The following is a 13,218-nucleotide window of genomic DNA, read 5'->3' as shown; positions in this document are numbered from 1 at the left end:
TGCTGACACACCCATCCACGTCAATGGTGCAGCAGTGGAGCGTGTGACCAGCTTCAAATTCCTGGGGATCCACATCTCGCAGGACCTCACCTGGACAACCAACTGCTCCAACTTGGTCAAGAAGGCTCACCAGCATCTCTTTTTCTTGAGGACTCTGAAGAAAAACCACCTCTCTTCAGACATCCTGGTGAACTTCTACCGTTGTACCATCGAGAGCATCCTAACCAACTGTATTACAGTGTGGTATGGGAACTGCTCGGTCTCGGACCAGAAGGCACTGCAGAGGGTGGTGAAGATCGCCCAGCGTGTCGTGGGAGCCTCACTTCTTGCTATTGAGGATGTCTACAGGAAGCAATGTCTCAGGAGAGCCATAAACTTCAACAAAGACTCCTGCCATCCAGCACATAAACTTTTCACTCTCCTGCCCTGTGGAAGGCACTACAGGAGCCTTCGGACCAAAACCACCAGGTTCAGGAATTTTTTTTTTTTCTTTTCCTTCAGCTGTCTCACTGCTGAACTGTCTCCCCCCCCCCCCAACAAACTGAATTGACTTGAACTGACTTCATTGCAGTCTCACTATTTGCAGTACTGTTTATTCATACCGTGTTTTGTATATACTGCAAATATCTATCATACCATTGCACTACAGTTCATTCATATTGCACGTTTTGAACATACTGTAAATATCTCTCATCATTATACCATTCCAAACCCTGTAATTCCTGTACATTTATATTTATGTATATTACACTGTTATTTACCGCTATGCACTTCTGGGTAGATGCAATCTGCATTTTGTTGCCTTGTACCTGTGACATGTGCAATGACAAAGATGAATCGAATCTAATCTCATCTAATATACAGAAGTCACTTCTTTCATTTGCCAATTTAATTTCTTTCACTCAGGTTTTTTTTTTTTTGTCAGGAAAGCTCCATATACATATAGTAGCAGTGTATCAGCAAGGCTTAGCTTAGAGATCCAGATACGTGAAAAAACACTCCACCTTTTGCCCTCTGGAATCATGCCGCCTTTATTTCAAGGGGTTTCTCATGTTCTGTAATCCATAGTAGGAAAAAGGTGGTAAATTTGCTCCCTATTTTTAAAGTCCTCTTTGTGTATTGATGGCATTACTGTGGTATGACCAGTTTGTTGAGTATTAAATCTCTACACAACCAGTAGGCAGGCTTCATATTCTGTTTTCTTCTCCAGATGTTTAGGTTTGTTAAAACATTTTACTGTTATTGTTGTCTGCCAGTCTCTACCAGCAAGTCCTGACCTGCAGAACGATCTGTACTCTGAACACAACTAGACTGGCAGGTTTTTAACAAATCCACTAAACAAAACATTTCTATACTAGTGTCAAAGGGGGAGGGGGCCATTTTATTTAGCAATGTTCTTTCTCTTGACTGATTTTGAGGGTGTGGCTGGTGTCACGTATAACACGGCGATGTTACTTTGTGCTTGTGGCAAGGACAGACCATTCCTTTATGGGTGAGGAATCTTAATAATCTCCAACGTCTGTGTCCTTGAATGATTTTAAGAGCTCTTTTCACAACATAAAGGCAGAAATGAGTGCAGAATGAAAACAGAGCTGATCACCACCAAAGGAATAAAACTATTGCAGTAGAGAGCAGAACAAAAGAAGTAAAGTTTGTTTAGAAGGCATGGGAAAACCTGTTGTTGTTGAAACTTTATGATGCTGAATTGAGCATGAATTCATTCATATATTTTTTTTTCTTTCTCTCTCTAGATGATCTGGAAGGCAAGGTGAAGTGGTTGGATAACTATCAGAAAGTCAAGCAGCTGAAAGAAGCCTTGGTCTGGCTCCCAGTGTGGGAAAGGGACAAGAGAGCACAATTTCCAGAGGTGAAAATAGAAATTTAAATGCCTTAGAGTTTAACTACCAGGGATTAGATTTAAACCATATCCAGAATGGAAGAGTTTTACATGGGAAGTTGGGGTAACTTCTTTGTTAATAGAATATCTCTGGGATTTTAGTTCTGACCAAATCCATCATGTTGATCCTTTTTTTAATTACATACTGATTTGCACGTGTCTGGAAAGATCACGCTGTATTATGTTCTATAAAATGACCAGTGGAAATAACCCCAGGTAGTATCGATCCAGATAGACATGCTGGTAAAGATCCCATTATATCTTGGCAGGGAGGTGGTTTTACACAAAAAGGGACTCCAGGAAGCAGTCTTCCATCAAAACCAAAACAACGCCAAGTAAAAATATAGAAGAATTGAAATACAATGGATGTTACAATGGATGTACAAAGGATGTTTACTTGTTAGAGAAACAATGCTTGTGTGGCTTTTAAATTACTGCGTTTGGAGCACAGATAAAGCCTCCATACAAGTTATGGTGATCAAGCCCTACATCCAGCACTTATAATAAATGTCCATGCAACCAGTTTGTATTAAAATGAGGCGAATGTAGTACACATCAAATTTTTACAGTGACAAAAATGTGTACATTGTGAAGGCACTCCATTTTTGCTTATTGATTATCCTGTAATTACGACAAACCTCCTATATGAACCGGTTCCTGTTGTTACTAACTAACAGTTATTCACCAAAGGCAAAGTGAATAGTAACTGAGACGAAGTTGAGGTTATTATTCACTGAGCCTGAGGCGGATAATTGTTTTAGTATAAATACACAGGTGATTAATTTAAAAAAAAATCATATTTAAAAAAAATAATTTATTTCAAACCTCAATAGTGGCATGCAAATGTAATAAAGGCGCGGCGCAGACTTGTCACTTATCTATGCCAAGTCACATAAAATACCTTGTCTTGAAATAGATCACAGTTCCACCTTCCCTTTGAATAGTTTTAGACCAAACTTCGTATCGTTTTTAGTGCTTTTATGAACAGCATTTTCTTTCATAATTTGTATTTCTTCCTCACTTAGTGACCAAGCGATTGGCCGCCATTTTGCCGAGTCACTCGAAGTGATTGAGATCCGAATCTCTCGACCAATCAGCACACACGATTTTCTCTAATCACTACCATATTTATACTAAATACCAATAGTATTTAAGTACTTAATTGTACTGAATATTAAGGCCAAGTTTACATTAGACCGTATCTGTCGTTTTCTTCGCGGATGCACTGTCCGTTTACGTTAAACCGCCTGGAAACGCCGGGAAACGGGAATCCGCCAGGGTCCACGTATTCAATCCAGATCGTGTCTGGTCCGGTGCTGTGTAAACATTGAGAATACGCGGATACGCTGTGCTGAGCTCTAGCTGGCGTCGTCATTGGACAACGTCACTGTGACATCCACTTTCCTGATTCGCTGGCGTTGGTCATGTGACGCGACTGCTGAAAAACGGCACGGACTTCCGCCGTGTATCACCTTTCATTAAAGAGTATAAAAGTATGAAAATACTGCAAATACTGATGCAAATACTGCCCATTGTGTAGTTATGATTGTCTTTAGGCTTGCCATCCTTCCACTTGCAAGTGGTAAGTGATCTGCGCTGGGATCACACACACAGCGGCTCAGTCCCGAATCACTGCTCGTGCACTTCACTCGCGCGCTCTGTGAGCTGCGCAGGGCCGGAGTGCGCACCCTCCAGAGGGCACTCGCTGTTCAGGGCGGAGTGATTTGGAGCGCAGGATGCCTGCGGAGCCGAGCGTATCCGTGTATTGGTGTTGCTGTGTGCACGCGAATCGTGTATTGGTGTTGCTGTGTGCACGCGAATCGTGTATTGGTGTTGCTGTGTGCACGCTAATCGTTTTAAAAACGTTAATCTGATGATCCGCTGATACGGTCTAATGTAAACCCCACCTATGACACTTCAGAACAATGAGAGAACGGTCATTATTTGAATTGACCGGTCTAACACCATGATATTTTGAAGAAGTAGCAGATATTTAGGGATTTAATGGGATCAGGGTGTGAGCAGGAGTCCACACCAGATACGACACGTTCACATCGTCTTTAACAACACAACCCGCACTACATCCAGCTCTACTGTGCACAGTGACGCACTGCAGGTCTATCATTTTACAACACAGAATATTTGTTTTCGTTGTAAAGAGCATCATTTACTTACTGACATGCAAATAATCTGCTCTGCAAGATCCTCATAATTTTAATAGTTTTTATAGTTTAATGTGGAACTGGTGATTTTAATGGGGCTTTATGTTGTTTAACATGTGCAGTGTTAAAAACAAGGTAGGACAGATGGGGTCGTGTTTTAACCGTTACAAGCTGCATCCTCACAGAGCTGGTGTGGATTGAAACGGCCAGAATGGAACTGTATCTGTTCTGAGAGACAGATGGCTGGAAAAACGTCAAATGCTTTTGAGGTTTAGTTGGCCTCGAATGTTTGGAGTTTTGAATAGTATCGTCACACCTGTAATTTCCCACAGAATCTGAAACATTTGCTGAAAGCTGCGACTTTAGAAAACCTGGTCTCTCAGCGTACTCTCCGATACGACGGGAAGCTCACACTCACAGGTGAGGAATGGACACATGACTTCCAAAACTACTAAGCTGTTTAAATTATAAAACAATTATATCCGTAATTATAAATTATAATATTCCTCCTGAAATATATTTTTTAAAATATCATTAGTATAATTAATATGGGAAAAATATATAAGAAATATTATATTGTAAATTATATTGTTTTATACACACACACACACACACAGAGTACTGTGCAAAAGTCTGAGGCACCTTATTGTTTTTAGTACAAACTTTATCGACTTTTATTTTATGACTTCTACATTATGGAACCATTACAAAAACACTTTAGATTTCCAAATATTAATTTTCCAGCACAAAATTAAATGTGACAGAAAAATGTTAGTATATCAGGAAAGAAAGCAGCACATTACATAACAGACCACTTTTCAGACAAAAACGTAACGAAGGCTGCTGGGTTTTGCTGCAAAAATAAGAAGGAAGTGCGACAGTCAGTGTGTCCAGAAGAGCTGCGGCTGATTCTGGAAGATGCTCAGTTCCTTATAAAACTGCACTAACCGTTCCTGGGATGACTTTTTTAAATTTAATTTAAATTTTTTTTTTTTTTTTTTTAAGTGAAGGGTCATTGTACCAAAGGTTGACTTTTTTTTTTTTTTTTCTCCTCCATGCATTACTGCTTACTGATCTTTGTTTTGTTTTTTTTAAATGTAGAAACATTTAATTTCATTATTTTTGAAGGCATCTTTGCTCTACAGCATTTCATTACATGTGCCTACAGTAACACAGTATTTTATAACTCTCTTATTATGTTGAAGTTCATCATTGCCCACTATTTTTCTCCCCTGTATGGACAGAGAATTCAAAGCTGAATGATGTTTACCTGTTTCTCTTTGATGAATTCCTCCTGATCACCAAGATCAAGCGAAATAAAAAGGTGCAGTATTTCAAGAATTTTAAATTTATCAGGATTTAATAGCGACAGTGCCTTCAGTGAGTCATACAGATCTTGGGAATGCCATTTGCACAGCAGTGATCTGCCATACTTTTTAATTTACAAACAATTATTCTACTGAGATTGATTTATAACTTGGTGAAAACTTTAACCCTCTCTCAGTACACTGGTCTGCAGATCAACTTGGACATTTTTGATCAGTCTAAACAAATGGATGACTAAGTCTGTTCTAGGATTAGTCAGGACACTGTTGGGTGTGTGTGTGTGTGTGTGTGTGTGTGTGTAGAATAGTGACTCCATGTTTAGCTGCCGTGAGAAGGGTGAGAAGGGCGAGGAGAGGCGTGTGAGCCCCCTGTTGGGAAAACAATACACACCTCCCACAGTAACTTTAGTACAGAGATCAAACAGACAGTACAACTAAAGCCTTTTTTTTTTTTAAATAGTAAAGCACACTGTATGCAACTGCCACAACAAAATTAGTAGCATTTAAACCTAGTAGGCTAAAAGCCCTGAGTGTCTGTTTTTATATAAAGACATTAACCACTACTGCGGAGTGTGACATCACAAATTCAATACAGAACAAAGACAGGAAAACAGGTGGAAATTCACTTTTTTTTTTTTGGCCTCTGGTAAAAAGTTGCATACTGATCCAGTATTTTTATTTAAGCAAAGTATATTTACTATAGTATAAATACTAAAATTTATTTTCGTAGATAAGACATATATATACACTCAACAAAAATAAAAACTTTACACTCGTTTCAAAGTCAATTTGAACATTTTGGAAAATAGGTTTGAAATAACGATTGTATTCAATTATCTTGTCATTAAAGATGCTATAGCGTACAGATCATGTTTGTCATGGAATCGGTTCCACCGGAAATGCGACGACAATGTCCATGATCAAAAACTGTGAGTCACAACTGAATGAAATCGTGTCAGTATCGGGTGCGTCCTCCATGGGCGTTCACAACTGCGATACAACGTCTCCTCATGGATTGGATGATGCGTCTGAACACAGCTTGGGGAATGCGCCGCCATATTTGTACCAACATGGCACCAAGCTCCTGCAAGTTCTGTGGAGGGTTCCAGTGGTGCCAGTTTGATGGAGACGTGTCTGGAGATTATGGATGGTCTGTCGACTGCATCCCATAACCCTCGCAACGTCAGTGACGGATGTTCCCGTATTCAGCATGCCAATGGCACGTTCACGCTGAATGTTTGACAGTCGTGGCATTGCAAATTAACGAATAATTAACCATAAAACCTTGTTTTTCTGAGATGACACTCTACTCTGCTACCGTGAGATCAACTGCACGTGTATCAATAGGTCACGTCACTTGTCACGTGGAAATGTGATTTTAGCGTGCAGTGCTCTCGCACGTGCTACGTAGGCCCGACCAGTAGAATGAATGTGTGACGTAATGCCCTTGACAATGCATTTAACCATAATCACAACAAGAACTCTTTCAAGAAAAGTTTCTAAACACTATTTGAAAAATAATGAGTGTCAAGTTTTTATTTTTGCTGAGTATATTTGAGACCATTTAAAAACACATTTCTGATGGTTCCGAAAGCATATTTGATGCATTATTTTAGGCCAGAGAGTTTATCCTCTTATTAAAGCACACAACTAATTGTTCTAGTGGTGTGTGTTTGTGTAGAAACCTGTATCTGGAGAGACGCACCCTGTGCGCTCTGCGCCTGGCCAGGAGCTGGAGCAGTTACTGCAGGAGGGCTGCAGCTTCACTGTTCTGGATCAACCCATCTCACTGGACCGCCTGCTGCTCAGGAATATAGACCAGCTTAATGCGACAGGTTAATAACTGATTAGAGGTGTCCTCCCCCCTTGTGTATTATATTATTTGCAATTGCATGCATTTATTAATTCATCCTTATGAGATTTTCCTTTAAAGAGCATTAATACAATCAAATCTGTTCTGCTATATTGGTCAGGATCTTAAGGTTGTTTTTTTTTTTTTTTTTTATTAAATGAAGGAAAAAACTTCTTAGTATTGAAATAAGACAAGCAGAGAGAAACGGTTGTGGAACGTGATTATATACTTTATTCCACTTTCTAGCCTCTGGCCTTCCCTGTTCTTTCATTATAATGCACCAGAATCGCTATCAGCAGTGCATCGGCGTCTTCATTCTGCAGGCTCCGACTGAGTCTATTAAGGTGAGGAGTCACACTGCGTCCTGATGTAATTACACACGCTGCCATCTCTGATCTGCACCAGCTGATTCCAGCCCTGTGCTACTGTTTTTGTCCTGATCAAATAACTCAGTTTTAAATGTCACGTCAACAAACACCCTACATGCAAGAAAAGGTCTCTTAAATGCACATCACTGATTGCGTTACTGAGCAAGTGTGTTTGTGTGCTGCAGAAAGCATGGCTGTCTGAGATCGAAGAGGCGGTCGGTGCTATGCTGAAGCGGGACTTTCAGCAGCCTCGGCTGACGAGCTCTTCTCTCTATGTGGAGTCTTCTCAGATCTAACTCGCTTGACACATCCGGAATCTGACCATCAGAGGAGGCGGCCCGCATCAGTACTGCTGCCTGATAACATCACATGACTGGGACTAATAATATGGGTTTCGACTTGACTGGCCAAGATCCTTGCATGGTTATAGTGTCTCACATGTGACCTTCAGCTCCATGTTAATCCACTTGAGGTTTGTTCAGGTCAGGCAGCAGTGGTGGGGTAAAGTCCACTGCGTCACGAATGACAGTTAGATGGCTGTAATGCAAACTGAACTGTTGCTGGAACCTGCCACCCACTGACCACTAAATGTGCCACGGGGTGAAACATTACAGCTCTGAAACTCAGCCAAAATGGACGTTCCTGCTTTGAGGTGTAGATTCATATTGTGTGTTTTTTTTTTTTTTAATTAAAGTTTCTTTTGAAACTGAAACGCTGTAGCCTGCTGTTTTATACTGCGACTGTAAAAGGCAGCATTTAAAGCAACGGCATGTAGTGCACTGCATGACAGCAAGAGAATTTCAGGAATGACAAAATATCATATGACAATTTTTAATGATAAAAATGGACTGGTATAATGTGCTTCATTTCCTTTGATGCCTTACACTACCGTTCAAAAGTTTGGGGTCACCCAGACAATTTTGTGTTTTGCATGAAAAGTCACACTTTTATTTACCACCATAAGTTGTAAAATGAATAGAAAATATAGTCAAGACATTTTTCTGGCCATTTTGAGCATTTAATCTTATCGACCCCACAAATGTGATGCTCCAGAAACTCAATCTGCTCAAAGGAAGGTCAGTTTTATAGCTTCTCTAAAGAGCTCAACTGTTTTCAGCTGTGCTAACATGATTGTACAAGGGTTTTCTAATCATCCATTAGCCTTCTGAGGCAATGAGCAAACACATTGTACCATTAGAACACTGGAGTGAGAGTTGCTGGAAATGGGCCTCTATACACCTATGGAGATATTGCACCAAAAACCACACATTTGCAGCTAGAATAGTCATTTACCACATTAGCAATGTATAGAGTGGATTTCTGATTAGTTTAAAGTGATCTTCATTGAAAAGAACAGTGCTTTTCTTTCAGAAATAAGGACATTTCAACATGACCCCAAACTTTTGAATGGTAGTGTATATCAAATAGTCTCATTTATCAAAGTTGATAAGTATTTCCGCAGGCCAAACTGAAGTACAAATTCCCACCAGACTTATGAAAGGTTTGGTTACGCTGATTTGTGTCACACTCACCTGTATATGTAGAAAAATGCTTATTATAATTTAGCTAGTGCATTCTCAGCACATCTGATCTGAAAATTAAAAAAAAAAAAACACAAACCTATAAAAAGCAAAGTTCACAATACCATAATGCAGCACAGCAACTGCAGTGTGTCGGCTACCACAGACACATAACACTGCCCTGTACAGGATGTCATTACTTTGTCCTAATTGAATAGCTAATCTAACTTTTTATTTTAATTTATGGATGTTATTAGTCATTAATATGACACAACCTCGTCCGAAATATTTTAATTACATTTGTTCATGCAAATGAAATAAGCTATCTCGGTGTAATCAATATATAAAATTACAGTAACACTTCAGTTATAAGATTTAATTTGTGGTGTAACATACAGCGTACTGCACTGTTTGATACAAGGCTTTTGATCATAAAATACCCCTGACTGTATAGGAGATTTAATAAATATTATACTCTAGCCCACACGCTCTCCTCTGAAAAAGTACAGTGTCTTGCAAAAGTATTCATCCCCCTTGGTATTTGTCCTGTTTTGTCACATTACAAGCTGGAATTAAAATGGATTGGGGGTTAGTGCCATCTGATTTACACAACATGCCTAACACTTTAAAGGTGAGATTTTTTTTTTTCTTTTTAGTTGTGACAAACAATAATTAAGATGAAAAAACAGAAATCTGGAGTGTGCATAGGTATATCCCCCAAAAGTCAATACTTTGTAGAGCCACCTTTTGCTGCAATTACAGCTGCAAGTCTCTTGGGGTATGTCTCTATTAGCTTAGCACATCTAGCCACTGGGATTGTTGCCCATTCCTCAAGGCAAAACTGCTCCAACTGCTCCAAGTTAGATGGGTTACGTTGGTGTACAGCAATCTTCAAATTATGCCACAGATTCTCAATTGGATTGAGGTCTGGGCTTTGATTAGGCCATTCCAAGACATTTAATAAATATTTCCCTTTAAACCACTCCAGTGTAGCTTTAGCAGTATGTTTCGGGTCATTGTCCTACTGGAATGTGAACCTTCGTCCCAGTCTCAAACCTCTGGCCGACTCAAACAAGGTTTATATATATTTTTAATTACACACACAGAATTGCCCTGTATTTAGTACCATCCATCTTTCCTTCAGTCCTGACCAGCTTTCCTGTCCCCGCAGATGAAAAATATCCCCACAGCATGATGCTGCCACCACCATGCTTCACTGTAGGAATGGTGTTCTCAGGGTATTTGGTTTGAGCCACACATGATGTTTCCCATGCTGGCCAAAAAGTTCAATTTTAGTCTCAGCTGACCAGAGAATCTTCTTCCATGTGTTTGTGAAGTCTGCCACATGCCATTGGGCAAACTCCAAAATGTGTTTATTTTTCTTTCAGCAATAGCTTTTTTCTGGCTACTCTTCCATAAAGCCCCACTCTGTGGAGTGAACAGCTTAAAGTGGGCCTATGGACAGATACTCCCATCTCCGCTGTGTATCTTTGCAGCTCTTTCAGTGTTATCTTTAGTGTCTTTGTTGCATCTCTGATTAATGCCCTCCTTGCCTGGTCTGTGAGTTTTGGTGGGCGGCCTTCTCTTGTCAGGTTTGTAGCGGTGCCATATTCTTTCCATTCTGCTATAATGGATTTAATGGTGCTCCCTGGGATATTCAAAGTTTGGGATATTTTTTATGACCCAACCCTGATCTATACTTCTCCACAACTTTGTCTCTGACCTGTTTGGAGGCTCCTTGGTTTTCATGTTGCTTGCTTAGTAATGTTGCAGAGTCAGGGTCCTTCCAGAACAGGTTGATTTATACAGACATCATGTGACAGATCATGTGACACTTTGATTGCACACAGGTGGATCTTAATCAACTAATTATGTGACTTATGAAGTGAATTGGTTGGAGCAGCTCTTATTTAGGGGTTTCATACGAAAGGGGGTGAACACCTATGCACACTCCAGATTTATTTTTTCATCTTAATTATTGTTTGTGTCACAACAACAACAACAACAACAAAAAGGACCTTTAAAGTGGTAGGCATGTTGTGTAAATCAAATGGTGCTAACCCTCCAAAAATCCGTTTTAATTCTAGCTTATAACGTGACAAAACAGGACAAATACAAAGGGGGATGAATACTTTTGCAAGGCACTATAGCTTCCTCTATATCTCAGATCAGGATTGGCTACGCACATGCGCACGCACACACTGTACTGCTTTATAACAGCATTTCCCAGCTGATTGGAAAAGGGGAAAAACAGTGGCTTTTTTGCCATATTGAAAATATATTGTATCAAAACATCACATCGAATTTGGTGTATCGTTACAACCCTAAATTTGAGCGAGGTTCATTTTACTGAGTCTCCTTATTTATATATATATATATATATATTCATTTAAACAAACACTTGTAGGATATGAACATTTTTCTGAACTGGATTTTCATACATCGCATCACACTTCTTGTGAAAATGCTTCTGCAAATGATTTACAAATTAATTCGTATCTGGTTTGAGAAATGAGCCCCAATGAGGCAAAATGAAACATGAAGGACATTTAATAGTGTTGAGGAAATGAATTAAAAAAATAAAATAATACTAACTCCCTGCGATCTTAGTGACATGTATAGAAATGTCACTTGCCATATCATATATTGTGCAGCTCTGACAGATCTCTTAAAGCACAAATGAAAATAGAAACAGCCAGTTTATTTACTTAAACATATATCAATGAAAAATTAGAAAACAAACATCTTGACATAAATAATATTCATAAACCATTTGGACACAACATCCACCAGCGTCACTATACCGACAGTGAACAGTTATGTACGAGTGTAAAGCCTTTCAGCTCAGCCCATGTTACCGAGCTACAATGCTAAGAAAGCAAGACTTAAGGCACGACCACACGATCACAACAGAAACAGCCTGCTGTTCAGATGAGGTGTGTGACTGTTCGCCAGTTCACAGCTCATGCACAACAAGCAACATAACTGACTCGACTGCGGTGTAGCATTACTGCTAAAATGTTTAACATTCAGATCTCTGGCAACTTTCTTGACGTATTTATAGGAACCAACACTTAGACTGAGACTTGAAAGCCATAGTGTTAACGAGACTGTGGAGGATTGATTTTATAGTAAAACAAATACTCGGGGAGGGAATCAGACAGTCCAGAGGTAGGTGACAAAAATACAGAAAGAAAGCAAGTCTGACATTTACACTGAGGATGATGAGCTGCTGATTTTGGTGCATCGGAGTGCGTTTGTTTTAGAATAAAACACACTGCTGTGTATACGATTGTAAATGTGCATTTCTAACAGTACAGCCTCGCTGCTGAAGCAAACATAGAGGAGAGGTGCATTATAATACAGATAATTCACAGCTGACAGTGCTGGAGATGACTATACAGCAGGCACAATCTGTACAATTTCTTTTGCATGTTTACACAAGCACCTGTGCTAAAGATTCAACAGTTTTCACATTTGAATCCTTCCTCTTAACAGAAAGCATAGTGATTGTATCCGTGTTTGAAGATGATGTCCTGTTTCTCATATGCCATGCATGGCATTTTCACACCCACTGGGCATAAAGACAGACATAAGGTGCCGGCAAAATGCTGAGGCCTAAATGATAACGCGACACAAAACACTGACGGTTCGCTTTCAGAAGTACTCTAGCAGCTCATATTTTATACAATCAATATAGCATCTGTATATAAATCTCTCGCTCTCTCACACACACACACACACACAATTACAGCCACATAAATCACAATTATTGCTTAGTAGCAGGGCACACACACACGCACACATGTGCAAATAACTAATGCTGTCAAAAAAAAAAAATCAAATTGATCAGAATGAGCAAATCTGCAAAATACTGCTCAAATGCACCAATTTCAAAAAGCTAATAATTAAAAACAAAATGTCAATTTTTTTTTAAACCAAACGAGAAACATGAGCAGCATAGCAAGCATGTGTGATACATAGACACCATTTAATAAAACATGCCTGAATTAATGATAACCGAGTTGGAAAAGGTCGAATCGAGTCAAAGTGAAGTGCTTTCCGAGGGACAGTCTGGCACAGTATACGAACAA

The 13,218-nt window shown here is 39.5% G+C and overlaps 1 protein-coding gene across 2 annotated transcripts in view; it reads left to right on the top strand.

Annotated features, from left to right (window-relative positions):
* Window positions 1–8,316, top strand: part of plekhg7 (pleckstrin homology domain containing, family G (with RhoGef domain) member 7) — a 34,399-nt gene extending 26,083 nt beyond the window's left edge. For both annotated transcript variants that reach the window (XM_060923766.1, XM_060923765.1), the window contains exons 12-17: window positions 1,752–1,867; window positions 4,392–4,479; window positions 5,304–5,383; window positions 7,066–7,219; window positions 7,483–7,580; window positions 7,790–8,316. In XM_060923766.1, the coding sequence (XP_060779749.1) occupies window positions 1,752–1,867; window positions 4,392–4,479; window positions 5,304–5,383; window positions 7,066–7,219; window positions 7,483–7,580; window positions 7,790–7,900 (647 nt within the window). In that variant the 3' untranslated portion in view covers window positions 7,901–8,316. The remainder of the gene's footprint in view (window positions 1–1,751; window positions 1,868–4,391; window positions 4,480–5,303; window positions 5,384–7,065; window positions 7,220–7,482; window positions 7,581–7,789) is intronic.
* Window positions 8,317–13,218: the final 4,902 nt, after the last annotated feature.

Source organism: Neoarius graeffei, chromosome 6 (genome assembly GCF_027579695.1).
Source record: "Neoarius graeffei isolate fNeoGra1 chromosome 6, fNeoGra1.pri, whole genome shotgun sequence".
Lineage (NCBI taxonomy): Eukaryota > Metazoa > Chordata > Actinopteri > Siluriformes > Ariidae > Neoarius > Neoarius graeffei.
Note: the sequence above shows the minus strand (reverse complement) of the source record. Positions and strands in the feature narration are given on the sequence as shown.